The sequence below is a fragment of the Zeugodacus cucurbitae genome, chromosome 6 (genome assembly GCF_028554725.1).
Source record: "Zeugodacus cucurbitae isolate PBARC_wt_2022May chromosome 6, idZeuCucr1.2, whole genome shotgun sequence".
Classification (NCBI taxonomy): domain Eukaryota; kingdom Metazoa; phylum Arthropoda; class Insecta; order Diptera; family Tephritidae; genus Zeugodacus; species Zeugodacus cucurbitae.
The window spans coordinates 18,275,046-18,297,386 of NC_071671.1; the positions used below are offsets into that span (position 1 = coordinate 18,275,046).

Below are 22,341 nucleotides of genomic sequence, written 5' to 3' on the forward strand. Positions count from 1 at the left end.
TTTTCACTAAGGACAGCCTCACCGTACGTATCCGAAAGCATTCGATGAGCCTTAGGCGCACTTTTCTTGGAATTAAAAAAGGAAAGCAAAATTTCCCGCAAATGTCGAGAATTCGGCTCAAAAAATGACATTCTCAGTTGAAAATAAGTTTGGGATGCAAACAGATCTCCACAAATATTTTGTTGTTGACCCAAATGTCCAAGATCGATATAAAAAAAATCGATTTAATCGATATATATGTATGCTAATTTTTGTTGAGGTGGAAAAAAATACTAAAAATTTATTTTTTTCGATAACAATCGATTGAAGAAAAAAAATTATCCATATACCATACCATTAGTTCGTTTTCCTTCGTAAATTACTAGTGAATATATACAATATATTTAAAAATTAATATAATAACGGTACTAAAAATATATAAAATTATTATCCCTGGAATGAACATCCCTAATGCATGTTATCATATGTAGTTTTATAAATAGACATAATTATTTTCTTAGTGATTAAATTTTTATATTTGTTTGCAACTATTTTTACTTACTTCTTTATTAGCTGTCAATTACATGTCAAATAATTATTATTAAACTCTCAAATAAAATATAAATACATTTATAATCAGTACAAATATGTATATATTTTTATGCTTGCGCTCTATCATATTTATTTAAGTATTATCAACAATAAACAATCAAAATTGAAATTTCTTCAATTTATTTCTCTTTCTCATTGACAGATTAACGCGATCGATGCGTGGAATGAAAATTTATCGCCCTAAATGAAAAGGTAAGATAAGTTGAAAAGAATCTATTTAGAAGAAAAGTATTTACTATTATTTTCCTTCAAATAATATAAAAATATAATTCTACTGATAAAAAAATAAAGTGGTTAATTAAAATTTTCTTTATAAAGAAATTTGATAAAAAACATATCTTCAATTTATGATTGTTTAAAAATTCATTTAATTTCTACAGAAAAGTATTATTTAACCTAAAAAGTGATTGACTGGTTCAATAGTATCTTTTTCTGCTTCGGCGCGCTCATTTTAACTGGGTTCCCTATTACACTCGATGAATATAAATTGAGAGTATAACACCATCTGTCTCCCGTACGACTCAATAACAGCTATCTTTATTATTTTAAAACACTTTCCTCATAACTTTAATCGCTTTAATCACCATCTGAAGTACATACTCCACTAATATAAATATCTTGTCAAAAATTTTACTACAAAATTTGCAAAATTATGAAATTCATTTCACTCATTTATCATATTAACTGCTGTTTAGAAAGATTTTGTCAAAAAAGTTTCCACAAATTGTCAATTGAAATAATCTTTCATTGGATCTTGGCAGAGTGCTTTTGAACAGCTGGGTATAAGCGCCATTTTTATTTACTCCGTTAATAACGAAAAATATATATCTTTCAAGGGGCTGTAATGATAGTTTCTTTAAGTGGATTTGATACTTCTCAAGTGTCTACTGCATACAAAAAAGATTATAAATTGCAAGAAACAATTCTCATATTTGGTGACGACATAATAGCCAAGAGATGTTATCAAAAAACCGAGAACTTTTTGAGGTTAGGATATTGAATCAGTGAAGCTATACGAATTACACCTATTCTCTTACTCACCTACACTAGCTCTTAATGAAATCTAGTTATTTAACAATTATTGGATTGATATAAATTCGGTTTTTGCTTATTACGTAGGCTCGACTGTCTTGGACTAATTTGGAAAAAAGTGTAATGTTTACGTTAAAATTAGTTGTAATTTCAAGAAAGATTTCGGAAGAAACTCAACCTAATTTAGTCTTATGTCTATTTTTGGACCAGGCAAAATAAGAGTAGTCAACAGTACTCAAGTTATTGGTTGCAACTGATCTCTATAATTATACTTCTAATACTGAATTACACTAGAGGCAAATAATAACTCAAGATCGAAGTGATGGCGACGTTTTAACGGGGTTATACAATTAGAGATTAACCAAAACAGATGCTTTAAGTAAAAAAACTCGTCCTGTCTGTTTGAAGTAACTTTAAACTTGCCTTGAGCTTTCTTTTTTAAAAGCTTTATCGGAAGTATTTTGTAAGAGAAGGTTCCATTCAACATAACCGCCAATTAATAAAACCTTTAAAAAGTGTCTTTAGTCTCAAAACTGGAGCTTGTGACATTTAGACTTGATTGGATTTTGAGTTTTATTTCTATTTAAAGAAAAAATCGACCCTGAAGTCTTTCTGGTTTCCGCTACTTACGAGTATATACACACCTTAGAACATTCCGTAGACAATCCCATTACTTATTGCAACTTCGAGTACTTACCTATTACGTACACTTCTAAGCAGAACAAACAAAGCGCGCTCACTCACAGTGAGTTCATAATCTAATACTCATATCAACTGATTATATACTATATTCATTATATAATCATCAAAAGCTTACGCATTTGTAAGTAAATAAGTATAAGTAAGTTCGTAATCGAAAACAAAGTCCTTCTTTAAATTGCAAATAATATGCGATAATAAGGCGGTAACGGTGTTTTTAATGCAAACCAAATTGTTGGGTAAGGTGAGAGCGGAGATATTCAAGTGTTTAGGGCATTTGTGTGTAAATATGTGCATATATTTATTTCAACTGAAAAGTCACTCTTAAGTCCAATAATCCACCATATAATTTAATGTTTACAATATTCACGCTATAAATATATAGTTATATGTATGTGTATATATCGGATTACATTACGAGGAAATAATCGATGTAATGTCATTTATAGTATATATTTATATAGTTCATACATGTGTTTTTTAGGTACTTGCGCGTTCATTGAAGTACGTAAGCTTATTTATCCTACCGTATGCCGTTGTTTATTTAACGTTAAGCTGTGAAAAATGTTTCAGAGTCTAAACCAGCAGAACCTTTTGAAAGTGATAAGTACATATGTAACAATTTTGTGCGAAATATTAGAAACATTTTTCGCTTAAGGTCGTCTCTACGTATCCTAAGACTATATCTAAAGCTCTTTATTTCGTGTAAATAAAGAACAGCTCTTTAGAACAGCCCAAAATCTAGCAAAATCTTCAAGAGATACTCATCGAGTTTTATTTTTATAGTATTAAATTCCCAAATAGAAACGTATTCACCACCCCGAGTTCTTTCAAGAAAAGCCTTAACCGCGCTCCAAAATAAATTCTTAAATTATCTCAGAAATTCGCTGCTTTCTTCCGAAACGTCTTTCAATTAGAGGTGCTTTCAATTGCTAGCAGAAAACTGTTTAATAATTATTTAGATTATTATATTTTCATGACGCATGTCATTTTATTGGGTTATAAAGATTGCGAGAGCCTTATAAAACTACGATATTACACTAGGAACTCAGAAAAGGTGTGTGGGGGATTATTATACTCGTACATATATGCAATGGTAAACAATTTCTTCTTCCGATTATCCGGATCAAATAAAACAAATGGTACTCCGGATAATCGATTCCAAAGCACATCAAATAATATTTCAATTTGATATTTGTCGTAATATATGGGATCTGATTCGTCCTGTATTTTACTTAAAAGCAACATCTAGAGCTTCAAAAACAGTAAAAAAGCAAAACCATCCCCAGTTTCAGTCTCTCATGATTTCTTCATCAATTAATATTTGGATTCCAGGGTTTTCATTAAAGCAGTTCAGCCACTCCTTAATATTCTTTTCATCCTACCCTTCACCAATGCTAGCAGTTTTCATTGCTTCTATTATTGCTTTAAAACCGTCGTGCGGTTCAATTGAAGAATTAGAAAGAATACAATTGTCAAATAAAGCCGAGACGCATGCGTTCGGATAATCAGAAATTCGGATAATTGGGTTTCTACTGCATATCAATAGTTTTTAGTCGAAAGATGTCGGTTATCATAATTTTACTTCGATCGACGTCACGAGAAATATTGGTATAAAGGTGACAGATGACAGCAAGTTTTTTATAATCGTAAATCATAAGATAAAGGCGTTGAGAATCTATATAGCCTTCCTTATTCCGTGATGGAATTGGGAAAACTGGTTTGTCGAGCCTTTTCGAGTAACCGTTGTAAGTAACCTGAAACATCAGCTGATTTGCACAAGTTATTCATAGTGATCACTATTTGACAACATCTTCCAAATAAAATGAGTTTCTAAGTCAATTTCAGACATTCGTTGAACCCTCCGGTTTTTAATTTTTGCGATTCGAAAAAGATATTTATTTATACATTTCTTTGTTTTGCTTGTGGTTTTGCTTCATCTCCTAGTAGAAGGGAGTCAAATTGCAATCTGAAACTTAGTTTACTTCAAGATAAGTACATACTTAGTTGAGATTAGAATAGAAAATATTAAAAATCATCAATTTGAGTTTTTGCATTTTTTTCATGTTCTTATGAACATTTTGTAGTCTTGGAGTTTTTAATCATCTAAGAATCGAATTTAGTAACAATCAAAAATTGCATTAAAGCTAAGCAGTCTTCAGATCTCTACTCTACTCTAAGTCTTCGAATAATAGGAATACGAGAAAGGTAGGAAATTCGTGAACTTTTAAAACTGTATTATTATGCTATTCGAGTTTAATAACTCGAAACCGAATAATATTCTCAATTCTTCGACAATATCGTTTCAAAATACTCTCAATTTTTGGGAAAATAATGTTTTTCAAACTATGTTATGCGAACAAGAGTGTTTTGGATACCAGGGTGGCAGTGGAGAGAGTTGCTAGGAACACATGTCTTCACTTCTACTGGGTGCCAGGACATAAAGGCATTGAAGGCAACGAGATTGTGGACGAAATTTGCCAAGAATGGTGTAAAACTGTCTTCCGGAAACGCGACCGACATTGGAAAAGCCATGCACTATCTATAAGATGATCTGGACAGGGGCATGACAAGAAAAATTCTAACACGTTGGACAAATATATCGGGATGTAAAACCGCTAAAGCCATGTGTAAAGCGGTAGATCAGAAGTACACCAAACTCGTACTGTCACTCGATAAAATGGACTGTAGGAGGTTGGTGGCAATACTCACAAGCCACTGTCTGGTGGCGGCACATGCCTACAAAATGGGACTTATGGATCGAGATGACTGCAGGAAATGTCAAGAGCAACGACTTCGCTAATTGGGGACCTCACAATATGAGAATCTGGAAGAGGTATTGACACTGCACTCCATCTGGTATCGTAAAGGACCTAAATTGTCTATGTGTGGCGTATTGGCCTACTAGTATAACCTAACCTAACCTATGTTATGCGAAGATTTTATATACTATGGGTTACTTGCTAAGTTACATAAATTTAAGTTATCTTATGTGAGACTATGTTATAAAGGGATATGCTAGTAAACAAAACACTCTTAACATACATCCGTATCATATAACTCTAGTCCTCAAGTATACATATGTGCCCTTACCGGTTACTTTCTCTATTTTCTGTATGCGTATCCATTTCACTGACTGTGTGTGTACAACGTGGGTCTGTATTGACTAATATATGCAATATAACTACATAAGCGCTCACAAAGGGCATAAGAAAATAAACTTATCATTTTTATTATGACATATTTTACTTGCTTTATTAATATTATTTGTTGTTGTTGTTGTTCTTATTGTTGTTTTATTGCATGAATAACTATCCGTTGAAGTGGACATAAATACAAGTGTATTTATATTGGCGTATTTGTACTCATATTTGTACAAACATATATATATGGTATATATATACGTATATATATATATATATATATATATATATATATATATATATAAGCGTATATGTTTGTTGATAAATTCATATATAGTATCTATTGTGTACATATCAGTAAGCAGCGATATGAAGTTATACACCAATACAACACTGTTCGAAAAAGGCAGCAACGCATACGCAATAATCTATAGTCGTACTGGTTTTGAGTGTCTGATAAATATTGGAACAATTTGCGGCGACTCGAAAATCAACGCTGAGGCAGACCCGGTAAAGTAAACCGGTGAAAAAAAAACTTAGCAAAATAGTGATAAGAGTTCAACAATAAGAGGTTATAATAAGGAAAATCAGTGAAATAAACTAATTAAATGAAAAACTTTTAATTTGTGGATAAGAAAAATGTAGTTTAATTAATTTTTTATAATTCATAAAGTCTGCTGTTCGTGTGCAACACTTTCATATTACTGCTTCGTTAATATTTTCTACTTATTTCTGGCCGCTTTTTATTAAGAAATTGTGCCCATTTCAATGTTGGTGTAACAGAAAATATTTCTGTTATCAAAATTTGACCCGGTTTCGGCTATTTTCTGTTGATTAAAACTGAATTATATTTAATTTACGTGGATTGTCTGCAGTTATCGGACTGTGGGCTATAGTATTATTAATAACTTTTTGGTTAAAAAGTTCAAGGCATCGTTTTTCACATGACGCTAATACTCGATTTATATTGCAAAATTATTATATTTAATTTTAAAATGATAAATAAAAAAACAAATGAACTAAGAATTTGAAAATTAATAGGGATCGATTTATTGGCGTTTTTTAATTCATTTATTCATGTTTATATACTTCTAAATCAACTAAAATTAAATAAAGACTATAAAATATATTTCTGCCTAGTGTGAATTGACCCTAATATTCACAAGCCATAGGAATATTTCTATATATTGTAAGACTTCCTTATTATGCATGGTTGCCATTTATTTGGCTGAATGAAGCGGTCTTATGTAATAATCAAACTTCAAATTTCTGGTTTTGAAAATTTTTAAAATATTTGAAATCAATCATTTTCTCAGAAGAATGAAGAAAAATTTGGAGCTTACAAAGCTTGGTTGGGCCAATTTTTATATCATTTAGAAATAAATAAGGTATGGGCATGCTTTAAGCAAATAAAATTAATTTAAAAATAATTCAAAATACCGTTATAACGTTTAATTATTACATAAAAGTATCCAAAATAAAATTGACCAAAATAAAGAACAAAAAAAATTTTAATCCGAAAATAATATTAAATAAAATCTAATCCATGTTAAATCCTGATTTCAATGAGAAATAAAAACAACCAAATAAAATTTATGTTTTCTGTAATTAATACGGGTTTATTCAGCTTTCATTTATTTACTTTTTTAAATTAACGTATTTCTAAATTAAAAAAAGAAAAATAAAAATAATTAAAGTATTTTATATATAATATATATCTACATTAAACTAAATATATTTATTATTCGTTTCAATTAAGAAAAAAATCGTAGACTTTTTGACACATTTTAGAATTGTTTTGGTTTTATTTAAACTAAAATTCCAGAAAAACAATGAAAAATAATTATAATAGTATTTATTTAAACAACAACAAAATATATAACTTTGTTTTAATAAATATAGAAATTGTTTTTATGTCGTGAGCTTCCTCTTATTGTTTTATAAATATTAATTAAATTATGCAAAAAAATATAATATTAGCTAAAATTTTTTTTAAATATTTATAACAATTTAGTTTTGAGGTAAATAATAAAACATATACTTTGATTTTTATTAAATACTGAAATACAGTGGAACTTCCATAAATCGAAGATCTCCATAACTCGAACTTTTGAATGGGCAATGGAAGTCAAATTTCATACAAATTTCCTTCTATAAATTAAATTTTTCGACCAGGGCATAATAACAAATTTAAAATTGTACTATCGAGGCAGAATTTTAAAGGAGCCTCTCTATATCGTAAGGAGATGATCAAAAAATGTGATATTACACTTATTGATTACATATATCATGTAACAAAGGCATGGCATACAGACGTCGAGAGCCAAAAAATAGCAAACTGCAAAATCAAAAATTAGTTCCAAGTCTGTGAATATATTATTTATTTATTACAGATTTATCATAACAATACGATATAAATTTGTTTTTTAAGAAAAAATACTATTATACTATTTACTCCAAATTCTGTTAAAAATTTACTAATATAAAATAATTCATCATAATTTTTGGTATGAAATTCTTTTAATTTCAATCTGAAAATTAATTTGAATAATTAAAGTTATTTTTAACAAAATTTTTATAATGTTAACTATGGTAGATAATATAATTTTTGCTTAAAAATATTTTTTTACAGATAATAAAATTTTAATTTGATTTCTTTTCAAAATACATATAATATTGAATAAGTGAATACTTTTATTTATACATTTTTTTATAAAACATATTTTTTTTATTTTTTGTGTGTTTTATTTTATTAATGTTTGAAAATTTTTAAAAGTTGTTTAAAAAATGATTTTCTTTTGTTATATCTTAAAAAAAGTTCACATTTTGCTATTTTATTATTTTTAAAATATTTTTTAAAATTACATATAATACAGCTGCTGGCCATCGAATTACGAACGAATTTTTTTGACAATGTTTTTAATTTATGGTGAAAATCACAAAATTACAACCTGGGTGGCATCCTTTGCCTATATTTCTACTGTATAATTAACGGTATAATATTCGAATAAGCTTGCCTAATTTATAGTTATCGGCTGACAATTATTGTAACCATAGTTTGTTTGTAATTCGTAATTGTTCGTAATTCGATGACCAGGTACTGTAATACTCGATACTTTTATATTGAAAAAGTATGTGAATGTGTATACTACATATGCGTTATATAACTTCATTCGTCAGCATTCCATATCATTTATTATCTTTGTCGTCCTTTCGCTGTCAAGTTTCTTAGCTTATCTATTGAACGCTTTTATAATTATTGACTATATAAAACCCCCTAATCTAAATATTAAATGAGATTATTTTATCAATCAAACATATGTTTACATGCACATGTATATGTATGTACAAACACATAACACTTGACCACTTTTCGATAAGCGCCATTTATTTTTGGATTTCTTTTAACTACTAAGTAGACGAGTATTTTAGAAGTTATAAAACAGTCAAGTGGGTTATGAAATACAAAAATTGATTGATTGAAAACAAAAAGAAAGTCATACTGTACTCCAAACTTTTCTTGGTGTGGTTGTTGTTTTTATCGGAACAATAGTGACGTGTCCCAAATCACACTTTACTATTACATTAATCCGACTGATTTCATAATTGTCACATTGTTTTACTTTTTCATCGTTTTGTGCCTATTATTCGACTCTGTTCTTACCGAGAGTAATATTTTAGTATTTGAAACTGGGACGAAGAAATAAATTAACTTTCGGAAGATGATTGGATTCTGTCTGACCATTAATCATAAACTAATCGCCAGAGCAGTATAATAATCCTCTTCTTAAGGGGCCATACCAGTGTGACATTTTCAAAAAATCTAAATTGTTTACTTATTCGAAAGTTTATACTTTCAAAAATATCATGTGAAAGCGGTAACATCGTATCTTGAATAGTTTTTGAATGGTAGCGTTCTAAAGAGCGACCGCTCGCTGGTAAAAGCGAAACTTAAAACGGTTTTTTCTCGAAATGACATTTCTCAAAATTGCTGACATCATAACTCAACGATACATTGACCGTTTGACTTTCAAATTTAAACTGAGTATTCTTGAATATGTTTACTATACAATGACCTACGCTTTTTTTGATTGGTTGAAAATTGTCAATTTGGCATTTAAAAAAATACCATTTTTTTTTACCTAAAAAACGATTTTTTTTCCGAACTACGCCATTTTGTCAATTTTTGATATTTTTTTTTAAATCATAGGTCATTGTATAGAAAATATATTTAACTTTAATATCCTTTTTGAATTTTTTTGTTTCAACAGTTCATTCGGCCGGAATCATGTCAGCAGTTGGGGAACTTTTTTTTTTGGCACCTCAGAAGATAGCATATAACTCCGTTATGTTTCCATATTTTTGAAAAAAAAAAATTGAAATGTAGCTGAAAATATACCTTATTAGGTGCAAAAAACTTCGAAATAATCGATCGAGTACTTTCTTAAAAAAAAAATCACGAAAATCTCCTAATAGGTTACACTGGTATAGCCCCTTAAAGGTTTAATCACGAAGTAAATGGACTGGAAATATGAAGAATACTTGTGAGCATTATAAATATATTTCCTCTCATCATAATATGACATTATTATGATCGACTACGGTCTAAATAGTTGAATAATAGCCTAGACAGACGGCAGAGTTAATTTGGATTAACTGCGCTTTTGATCAGTTCCAAACATGTAGGTGACAGACGGCAGCAATGCGAGTTATAAACTCCCATAAACAGCTGATTGGCAATAATATTTCCATTTTGGTAAAATAAAATTGGATAGAAAGCAAATATTGCGGTTGTTAATCGCACAATTAGTACAAAATCACTAATTACTAAACAAATATACATAAATACGTTATTATTAGATCTTCTATTTTAGAAAAAAAAATAACTATTTCATTGCATGTGTATGTTTTTGTTTACATTTAATTGAAAAACAGTTGTCACTATTGCATATTTTTATTCACAATAGTTTAATGGCGGCCATGTATAACAATGTTGCCAACGAAAATGCCACGAACTCCCACTAACTCTCTAAAATTTTGAGAATTAAATAGGAGTTTGCAAACGGAGTTAACTGAGATAACGGAGTTAACTGAGATAAGAGTTATCTCGAATTAACCTCGATTAAAACAGTTAATCCAAATTAACGCCTCCGTCTGTCAGGGGTATTAGAGACTAAAGGGAGAAAAAGTTAATAGTTCTGGCTGTTTATTTTTGGCGAACAATGTATGTTTCACTGTAAATTTTTCGATGAACAATATTCAAACATGAAAGACACCAGTAGATAAACCTTGGAGAGTAGCGAAAAGAACAAACAACTAGCTTAACCGTATACTGAGATTTCATCTATCTATAGTTTATCTATGAATTATGTGCTATTGAATTTTACTGTAACTTTAAAAATGAGAGAACAAAGGGTGATCTTAAAATAATACTCCAAAACTCTCAAATTTATAGGTCAATATTTTCCTTTATCATTCACAGGAGTGAAAGATTTAGACCAGAAATCGATCTGTATTATACTATTTAGTTCAAAGATGTTAACACAAATATTGTTAAATTTAAATTTGGATTTGAAGAAATTCAAACAAAACTATTTAAGGTTTCATTCTGTATTGTAATAATGGTTCATAACAGCTACTAGTTTGAACTTTTTCGGACTAGTTTATTTTCAGTATAAAATTTCTAGTTGTCAACTAGTCTGTTTAGGATTAGTTTGATTCCAATATGGAATGTAGTCGTCATTTTGTTTGTTTTTTTTATACTCTTTCATGTTGTTAAACTGTTCCTATCGGCCTAGTCTGTTGTTCCTTTGCAAATATTTGTAATCTCCTATAGCCGTTGTGTGACGATTTTGCCTGTCACTTTACACTTGCTAATGGAAGCAAATATTTCACTAATATACATACTTCGGTATATATTTACTTATTGTGTATAATTACGATTATTCTCCAATATAATATGCAAATACATATACATATATATAGAAATTATTTCAATGCATGTAAATGTGTTGATATTATTATAATGCGAAAATGCAACAAGAAAAATGGTGCGAGAAAATCGCGATTAGTTATTAAAGCAGCTGTGGTGGTCGTAAAGAAAACAATTGCATTAACTATTTATGTATATACATATATCTACATTCTTATACATATGTGTATGTACATATATATGTATATAGCGTTGCGTGAGCAGGAATACATTTTAATAATACCAGCAGCTTATAAACCAAAGTTACTCATATGCATATTTATAAGTTGTCGAGATTAAAAATATGTATCGTCAACAAAAATAGATCAAAGTGCATTATATATGTAAATGCAATATATCAGCTTTTGTATGCGAGTGTGTGTGTATTTTATGGAATTTAAGAGAAAGTCAATGGCAAAAAATTTAATCAAAGGCAATGAGTGTGCTGTGTATATACTTAATTAAGTATCATATTTTAATATATATGATTTCTATCTATATATGTATACTATATGAACGGACGTATAAAATATATACCGTTATTTTTATATGAGTATAAAATACAGAGTGTACAACAGTTTTACAATATTTAAAAGAAAAAATTGGTTTGGTTTATTTTTGAAATCATTGAAAACCCATATTTTTGAAAAAAGAGTAGGTTAGAATTGTTTTACTTTGAAATTTGGACTTAGAGATTTTTTTATTTTTTTTCTACGAAGTTTTTTTTACATGCAGTTGTGTTCAAAATAATAATAGTGTGATAGAGTCTTCTCATTGAAATTGGAAAAGAGACGAGATATATTATGGACAGCTGAAAGTGATGTCGTTCTTTTTGGAGGAACAGCTTAACGACAGTATGTGCATCGTCCACCGAAGACTGAATACTACTCTACACACTACGCTAACGGTAAAACATGGAGGATCAAAAATATTAGTTTGGGTTTGTCTTTTATTTTGATCTACACTGTCATGGATTAATATGTCTACATTGATATTTTTAATAGCATCATGTTACCTTATACTGAATACGAAATGACTCTGAAGTGGATCATCTAGCGATCATTAAAAAGTTTTTTTGTTTACTTTTTTTTAAAGATATTGAAGACATTTTTTAGAGCTTTCTTATTTTAATTTTTTGAACATGTTTTGAAATTTACGTATTTCTATTAATTTTTCAGATTTTATTAGTTAAAATATTTTCAAAAAAATATTTTTTTTTGATAATTTGCAATAAAAAATAACTAAACATTAAAATCTTACTAGCGTGCGAATAAAATATATTCTGAATATTTTTGATTAAATTGATTTCTCTTTTAATATTATAATATTTTTATTAAAACCAAAATAAGATTACATTTTTTTTAAGAATTTGGGGATTTAACATTTTCTAACTAAAATGTATAAATACCGTTATTGAAGAAAGTTTTTAGTGAACATAAATTCGGAAATAAACAAAAATTTTATTTTTTTGTAATTAAACAATTTAATGTAAAATTTTTTGTATCCTCTCCTTTTACCATTACATAATGAAGCACATGTTTGTATTGGAAAAATACATAACCTAAAATTCATGTTTAATTTAGTTAATAAAATATAAATTTTTTTGCATTTGATTAGTAAAAAAATTAAAATATCAATCAAATAATTGCTAAAAATAAGTACAGAAAAATATAATAAATAAATGGTAATTATTTCTGTCGTTCGATTTTTTTTCATTTAATTTTTAATCATCTTTCAGTTAAAATAAATTTTTAATTTTCATATAAAAAGTAAATTTTATAACAAAATGTAAAAGTTTTTTATATTTAATTTTTATTATTTAATATGATTTGAATTTTTCTATGGATTTTTTAAATACCTAATCTTAAATTAAAAAAAATATATATTTAATTGTGTTTATCTCTTTCTTTAACATTTTTTTAAATTTTTTTTCTGAATTATTTATACATTTTTTTTAATAATTTTTTTCCTGCATAATTAATTATTTTTTTTTTAATATTTTTTTCCTGAATTATTTATATTTTTTAAATAATTTTTTCCTGTATAATTAATTAATTTGTATTGTTTTATTTATTTTTTGTTCAATATTAAATTTTTTTTTGTAATTTTTTTAATATATTTCTCATTTGCTATAAAATTTTAGCCTCATTTTTACTTTCGCAAATCAAATGACATTCCTTGTACAAGGTTATATTATTTTCATTCAAAAAATTACTAAGCACGTGGCATACTTGCTGGGTAACATTTCATAGAATGATTTTGCCAACGGTAAATATAATTTTTCTGTAATTTATTCCACACATTTTTCACTTGTCATTATCGTTTGCTTTTGTTGAATAAGGACTCGGGCGACATCTTTACCTGACAGTATTAGAAATATTTGTGAAAAATCTAATGCTGCCCGGTAAGATGTGAACAGACGTCCTTCCAGTCAGGAAGTGATGAAGATCATTGACAATTTCCACTTTTCACTTTTCACATTTTATTTTAATTTTTTCAATTTATTATATTTTTAAAATTTTCATTTTAATTTATGTTATTTTTTATTTACTTTCACTTTCGAAACGCACATATTTTCACTTTTCATACACTTTAACGTGCGCCATTAAACATTTAACAGTTACAAACATCGGCGTGGGGGCGTGTCAGGCATAACGTGATTTTTCCAAGCCGCCATAATGCTATAGACGCGCATGCAATTTTAATTGTCATCTCTGAATAGTAAAAATAAATTTTTCACACTATTTTTCAATAAAAAAATATGGATGTGGCGCCACATTCGCAACTCCACCCGCTTCGGCGCTCCAACACGGCGGCACACCAACGGCGCCCGCATTCTTTTGAAACTATAATGTTTTATTCAAATCCATTAAAAAATGAGACACCACACAGTGCAGGAATCGCACAAATCAAATTGCTGCCGCAACGCCACAACTTACCCGCACGGAAAGGAGAAGCAACAGCAATCAAATTCAAATACACCATGCACTAAAACACACCACACACCATATATAATATTAGACGACGATTAGGTAGCCTGCGGTGTGATCGCTATGCGTTCAGAAAATTCACCGAGCAGTTGTAGTTCGAGTACAAACTCAGACAAGCGCCACCGAATAACTGAATAGGCGGAACACAATTTTTTTCACTACAAGCGGGCACGCAGGCGGCAGGCAGGTCGACAGCAGGTTGGCGCGCAGCACACACGGATAGAAGTACCGTACCGCTGGGCGCTAGAGTCATTAGTGCGCAAAGCTAGCATAGGCGCAGCTGATGAAGAGCGTATGTGTGCGCATGAGAGTAGCAGAGCGCAAGCGATCGCACGTTTGAGCGAAGGGAAGAGTGCGCGTCGTTTGGAGCCGTTTGGGGAGCATTAGATGAATGCGAGCGCAGCTGTACTAGGACAAATGTATGACAAAAAACGTTAAGATACAAGTTGGACAGCAAGCGCGTGTATAGTGTGCGGCGCGCTGCCGCGACGCTACGATCTATCGCTGCGATCGCTTGACCATCCAACTAAACACGCCGTGCTTTGCCGCGCGCACGCTCCAAACACTGTCCAGTCAGTAATGTTTAGGGCGCGATAAAGCGCATGATTACGTCGCGCATGATCGTTATGATGCTGCCGCTGTCACCGCTTCTGCTGGTGAACATGATCGCGGCAAGCGTGCTGGCGCTAGTGAAGTGCTATTTATTGACCACACTAAATTATTGAACTTCGCTGCTGATAACGACGCATTTGAATCGGTGATTGCGAACATGACAATGTGCGTTTTCGCGCTGCTTCATTTAGCGAATGTTCCTGAAGCGCGCTGGCCAATGCGTCGACCGCGCGCGGACAAGCGCTCACACACATACAAATCCCAAGCAGTCTAATGTCAGCGTTTTGGTTGGCGTGTCAAAAATCTGCTTTATTTAAATGCTTTATCAAACAAACACATATATACTCAAATATTAATATGTATGTATGTCTATATGGAGCTGAGCGCGCGCGCTGTATTTGCGCTTAACCTCTAATTTCTATTTGATTTATCATCGCGTATTTGTTAGCGATTTTAACTTGAAGTTATTGCGTCAAGTGCCTGACCCCACTAAATCATTCGGTGATCATCGCATGATCGCATGTATGCATGATAAATGTAGCGGTCAAGCGACAGATTTTTTCAGTGTATTTGAATGCATTTGCATAGAAGGGCGGCATCTAATTTTTAATAATTTTCGTTATTGCTGCGCTTTGTAATTGTTTGTGTATTTCAGCAGCATGACACGTTTCGATTAATGATTAGATGAATGAATGATGACTGTTTTGACGTAAAACAGAGTTGTAATTTTGTTAGTGTTCAGATATTGTATAATATATTAATAATTACTTATGTAAAAAAACAGTTTCAAGGGTTGCGCTGAGGGTGTGTATATGCTAATTATATTACTAGTACATTTTCTTTGCTTTTTAATAACGTCACATTGAATGAATTTTTATAAAATAATTATTTTCAGCAAAACACAGTTTCGGAATTTTTACTAAAATTATTTTTAATATTCTAAGAAATTTTACTATAGTAATTTAAAACGATTTCTAACAATTTTTATGTCAATCTCGAAATTTCGTGGTATTAAAAATTCGGGATCTAGAAAATTTTGTATTGAAAAACAAAAAAAAAAAATCAATATGTTTAACTGTATAGTATGGCAATTAAACTAAAATATTTTTTTTATAATTTTTTATTATATTTATTATAATAAATTCCTATGTTTTTTTATATAAAAAAATGTTAAAACTCCTTATTTCAGAAAAGCTCAGCTCACAAACTTTTTTTCATTTTTTCAGAAAAAAATACTTCTAAATAAATTGCATTTTCGGAAAATAAGGTGCATAAACTTGAGAGCTTTTTAGGCATTCAGAGCTTTTTGAGCTTTTAAACAAAAAAATGTTTAAATAGCGAATTTCAAAGTTATTAAAACACGAAAACACGCATTTAATCAGTTTTAAGAAAAAAACATTAACTTTAGAAAAGCTTTTTTATAGCTTTTTAAGCTTGGTGAGCTTTTGAATCCAACCATTTTCAGCCTTACAAAGCTTTTGAGTATCAAAAAGCTTTAAAGAATGATTCGCTCCAATTCAAAAAATAAAAACCGCGTCTTACTATCCGCTCAACTCACCCCACTAACTACGCGCTCAACTGTTCCTTCCCAGCATCAGCGCGTTCAATTAAGCTCAAAGCGCATACAACACACACTCTTTAAAAGTAGCGTCATTAAATGTAAACTAAATATATTTACTCTGCTGTGATTTTTTATTATTATTGTATTGTAATTGTTACTGTGACTTTTTTGACACACTGCGCTGTTGTAGCGCTTTGTGGTGTTTAACTATTTGCCTTTCGAGTTGGTCAAGTGCAAACGCTTTTTATTAAGTGTTATGATAATATTAGCTCGTACAATGTCAGCGCAATTAAGCGACTAGGTGACGCCGAAATTTACCTTTTAACACACACGCAGCGCGCTTGAGATATATCTACAGATCTGTGTAGTGTATACCTTGAACTCGTTGCATACAAACTACACATAACTCCGTTTTTTTATGACGACCCCATCGCCACCGTTGAGCCATTAAAGTTGGCTTTAATTTAAGTATTTTATATATATAGTTTTTACTACCGACTTCACAAAGCTTAAATTATAATTACGCTTGCAACTATTCACTATTTTTTAACTACTCTTCCGCTACTCTAAAATATTTGCATATCCTTAAGCTTTAAAGTGTCTTTTTAAGTACGCGTACGTCCGTTAGCATTTCCATAAGTATTTAAGTTAGAGAAAAAAATTTAAGTATTCCATATATATTCAATATATATAATTGTTGTGCTTTTAAGCTTATGACTACTGACTACGCTTATCTTCAAACGCTTTGTAAACTATTGTTGTTTTTCTTTAGTTAATTATTAGTTGTTTTTTTTTTCAGTCTTCACAAAGGGCACTGGGTTTAAGGTGAAAATTCCTTGAGCTTTTACGACTGTTAATTTGCTGTTGTTGTCTGACCAGTTCTATACTATAGGTTAGCTTTTGTGCGATGAAAGCGCTATTTGCTTTTTACTACTTGCCGTATTGGAGTTTATTTGTAAAATAAAAACTATGAATTCTCCTATTTCTTCAACACTTCTATTGTTTTTATTGGCGCTAGTAGCTTTAACACTCGATAAATGTGTATATAAAAATTCAATTTGCTTGCGATTTGTAATGCTCATAATCAATTATGAAGTCATAAATGTTAGTTAAGTTACGCGTTGCTACTTTGTAACTAATGGTTTGACTTCTGGAAAGTTTTGTAGCAGATAAAGCTATGAAAGGTTGTTTTGCTTGCAGTGAAATTGAGTGAGTTAGTCAATTGTTGTTTTTGTATGTTTTTGCGTTAATCGTTGTGAAGGTACCAGGGAAATTATGCTGAACAACTTTAAGAACTCTGAAGTATTATACATATATTTAATGTTCATATGATTTATCTTTCTACAGTTTAAAAATTACAAGATTTGTTGCTTAAAAGATGTCTCAGCAGTAGTACAAGAACTCTATGATTTGGAAGAAACCCTGTAGATGAAAGTTGCTTGGGGAAAATCTATGAAGAAGGTAATTTTAATCAAGTTTGGAGGTAAGAGCTAAAAAATGACTGTTTTCGCAATATTCAGAAGTGGCATACGAATTCAAAAATACATTTTTTTTTAAATTCAACACCAATTTGAAACCTTGCTTATCTAGAATATTATAATGATAGAACTGTAAAAAGTAAAAGGTTTTCAGAAAACTTATGACTGAATACTAGTAAACAGAATAACTTTTTCAAAGCAAGAATACTGTAAAAAGTTGAAAGGAAGAATAGCGCAAAAAATTATATACTCAAGCAATTTATTTCTAGCTTTAAAGCTCTTATTATCAGTTATGAAACTGATACTACACACACTTTCCGAAGTAGAACCTTATAGAAAGTATACTGAAACTAAGTTCTGAAATGTAAAGAAGTACAGTATTAAAATCATAAGTGGAGTAAAACCCTTTGACAAACATGGTTAGAATAAACTCTTGCAGTAAGTAGAAACACTTAGAAATGTTAGATAGAACAAGTGATTTTAATAGCTAGCCAGTTTAAAGCAATCCAGAACTGATAAGACTAGCTAGATTAGGGCTATACTAGTTAAACTGAAAATTATAGAGGATGGCAAGCTTTAGAAGACTGGAATAGTTTAGTTGGCTTAAGTTTTACTGATAATTATAAAAGGAAATGTAATAAGGAATACAACTTAAAATCTGAAGTGATTCTAAGAAAGTAACTAGGCACAATAGTAGAAACCTCTGTATGTATGTGTAGCACATAAATGAAAAATATACGTCTATAACCAGTTAGAATAGTTCTACAAACAAGCCGAATTTAGTCATAGCTTGTCTACCTTACAAATTTATAATCCTAGGACCATTTTCAAATATAATTTAAAATTATTTGAAAAATAAATAAAACTGTCTACTTAAAAATGCATTTCTATTAGAAACCCATACAGGAAACGTATGACTAATTGATTGAAATTGCTTTACAACGCTACTACCTAATTTTATATGCATACATATTGAACTTCGTTACAGGTATTCTATGGCAATTAGCTAAAGTAAATCGAAATGTGTGAAAAATCGTTGCGATGCTTAATAAAATTTATGAATATCACAGTATAGTTTTTTTAAATAAGTAATAAAAGACATGCATTCCGCATGTGTTGCGTTTTAGTAATATGTACAAATTACAGTTTTAGACTTTAAAAATAACAGTGATTGTTGTTTTAAAACCGTTAAGGGGTATTGAAATCGAGAATATTTTGTTAAATTTAATTTCAAATAAGTTTATTTAAGAATTAGTATCAGATGTTGAATCTAATTTTAGCAAGTCGCTTATTTAAGCGAGCTCTTTAAACTTTTTACATATTGGACTACTTGCAGCGTGTTCTTTTGCAATTCTTTAGTGAATAATGTAACTATGGGACTTTATTTAAGTCATAGGTGGGATATCAGTTATTAACGAGTATTTTTTTGCATTGAAGTTTTGAAAATATTTTCAAAATTTTTAATTGAATTGAGTACTCATTGTAGTTGAGCAAATGGCTTAGTTTCTTCTCAGCAATACTTAGAAAAGTATAACAAATATAATTTCTTATAAAAATCGTTGAAAATCTACCATCTTATTAACTAAAAAATATGAATTAAAATGTATACCTAGTTTGTAGAGAACAATCTTATCCAAGCGTTAAAGCGCCTTCGAAAAATTGTAGCGTTTTGCATTTTAAGTGGCTTGCGTCCAGCCGACGGCAATACGCGCTGCACGCCATCTACCATCTATCTCGTTGTTCGTATCTTTTCGCAAGTTCGCGCAAAAAATTTCCCTTTCATATAGATTATTTTTCTGGTTTGTTTGGGCGTAAACGTCACTTTCTTTCGAATTCGATTCGCCGGAAATGAGTCGAACACGTTACCGTTAGCCGTAAAAGGAAACGAAGCGTTAGCGAACGGGAGTGCTCGAATATTTTTGTGTGCGCATACTTCGTGTACGAGTGTGTGCGTGCAATAAGTGGGCGCGACACAATACACCGCCACTCGAACGAATTTTTTGTTTTTTGATTTTTTTTTGGGTAAATGTCAGCACACTTAACCGTTTTCGTCGGTTTCATTTTCGATTTCGCAGTGACGTCGTCGGCCGACAACACTGTCACGATACGCAGGCGGTACAATCCAATAAAAATATATATTTTTTTGTGTGTAATATATAATATAGGATGTAGGCGTTTAAAAAGGCAGGCACGTTATTATTTTTCGCAGACGCTTATTAGTCACAATTCTCATCGATTTGCACAAATGAAAATTTTTTCGTATTTTGTTTTTATTTATAAATTTTTTTAAACACTTATTTCATCAAGAGTTATTCGGTATTTGCTTTCAACAGTTTACAAATTGCAATAACCGTTTTTAAAAGTGTGTCGCACGTTTCCAGTTCAGCTTTAGTATTGCTTTACACTTTAACAAAAATAAAATCGAAGAAAGACAAGTAATTAAAGGAACGTTGCAGCAATAGTTTTCAAGTTCGCACTTAATTCAATTGTTGTTTTTCTTGCTTAAAAATTTTATATTTTACTATCTTTACTCCCCCCAAATATGAAAAAAAACTGCTGTCCAGCAAACACTTAGCGCCGCCAAGCGCGTCCAACGTTGAACACGGAGCACGAGCAACTGTAACGGAAAAGTGAAATGCTAAGACTGATTTGACTAATTCACGTTGCCGCACGGCGAAGCATGTGGTGCGCGTTGCGCATACACACGACTCCACGAAACGCTTGCACGAAGACGTCGTAGTCCAACGAGGCGACAGCGAGCGATAACAGCAACGAATCAATATACACACACATATGGTATGGAGGAGCGCGCACAAACACATGGAGAGTTTCGGCTCTTCAACGATGAGACAGTGAGTTTCTGTGTGTGTATTTGTGATGGGGAGCGCAGCGCTGCTTAGTGTTGTTGATGATGGCGTTGATGATGACGACGACAAACACGTTGACTTTGGTCAATGCGGCAGTTGTCGTGGCAGTGTCGCGTTGTTATTTTATTACATATTCACTTATGTATATGAGACTCGTATGTTCGATTGCTTGTGGCTTGTATATTGGCAGTAGTTTGGATTAGCAACAGCTAATGTTTGTCAACCTTAGAATCTATTGCGTATGCTCGTAAACGCAAAGGCCCTCAGTTACGCGTATATTCTTACATACATACATATTCGTATGTGTAAGTCCCATGATTGGTAGTTTTCCTCTTTTTCTATAAGAAATTCTATATGCTTAAGTACTATTCTAAAGTTGCCGAATAACTTGGTTTTCGAAGTTAACTCGTCAGAGGTTCTTTCTCTAAAGAATTGTAATTCCACTTTGCATACAGTCATAGTTCTATGTCAGAAAAACGGAGACCATATATTTTCTAAAATCGATATTGACCCATTATTGATATAATAAGAAACTGTGATTGTAATTAGAAATTTCAGTAGGTTGTTGAGGAATCCTTGAAAATCTAACTCGATACCTTTTAAATAAGGTGGAGGGCTCTTGTACTACAAGAATAGTTCTCCGGCTTTCTTTTTTAAGGTTCTTAGTTGAGCTGCTCTAATCAAGTGCTTTGAACTTGAATTTATTTTTCGATAGGGCCCGAAGCGCCGCTTATTCCTACAAGCATGTTTGGAACTATAGAATTCTATGTTAGTGGTTCTTTTCCTTAAGAAAATTAATTCCATTTCGCGTTTTGGCATAATTCAAAGTCAGAAAAAAGGAAGCCATATATTTTCTAAAATCGATATTGAGCAAAAACATACAGTTTGTGAAGTGAAACTTTTTTAGGTCGTTGAGAAATACGTGGAAATCCAATTTGTGGAGGTCTTTTTATGGTTTTAGTTTAGATACTCTAACCTTGGCTTCTTGGTTTTACTGTGTATTTTGGGATGTATTTGGTCAGTTTTTAACCGCCCAAATCTGTTTATTCGAGGTACCTTTACTGCCAAAATATTGGGTTCTCCTCAAACCCTGGGGCTTAACCTTTTGACTTCAATTACTTTTACAGTGATTTTTTTTTCCGGGATCCAAATATCATAATTTTACTCAATATTGCTGAAATAATACTTCTTTCTTTATGACCTTTATAATTTTAATGCCCGTTCCTGGACTAATTGGGGTTGGAAATATGATTTTTACGTGTAAGACAGCCTTTCCTGAGGCAAGAACCTCTTTTTTGCGCCTAGGATTCAAAATATTGACCACAATTAATTGACAACCGTTACAAAATTCATGCCTACCCCATTCCACTAGCAAATGTTTGTCCCCCGCTTGGCAT

The 22,341-nt window shown here is 30.9% G+C and overlaps 1 protein-coding gene across 2 annotated transcripts in view; it reads left to right on the plus strand.

The window, feature by feature from the left end:
- Positions 1 to 728: 728 nt before the first annotated feature.
- LOC114804952 (uncharacterized) overlaps positions 729 to 22,341 on the plus strand; it is a 339,668-nt gene continuing 318,055 nt past the window's right edge. Inside the window, exon 1 of one of the 2 annotated variants that reach the window (XM_054233384.1) lies at positions 729 to 783. Coding sequence is in view for 1 of the 2 variants with exons in the window: in XM_054233383.1 (XP_054089358.1) it covers positions 18,028 to 18,060 (33 nt within the window). In the remaining variant the exon portion in view is untranslated. Of the gene's footprint in view, positions 784 to 16,217; positions 18,061 to 22,341 lie in introns of those variants that run through there. The other variant, XM_054233383.1, reaches the window with a different exon arrangement.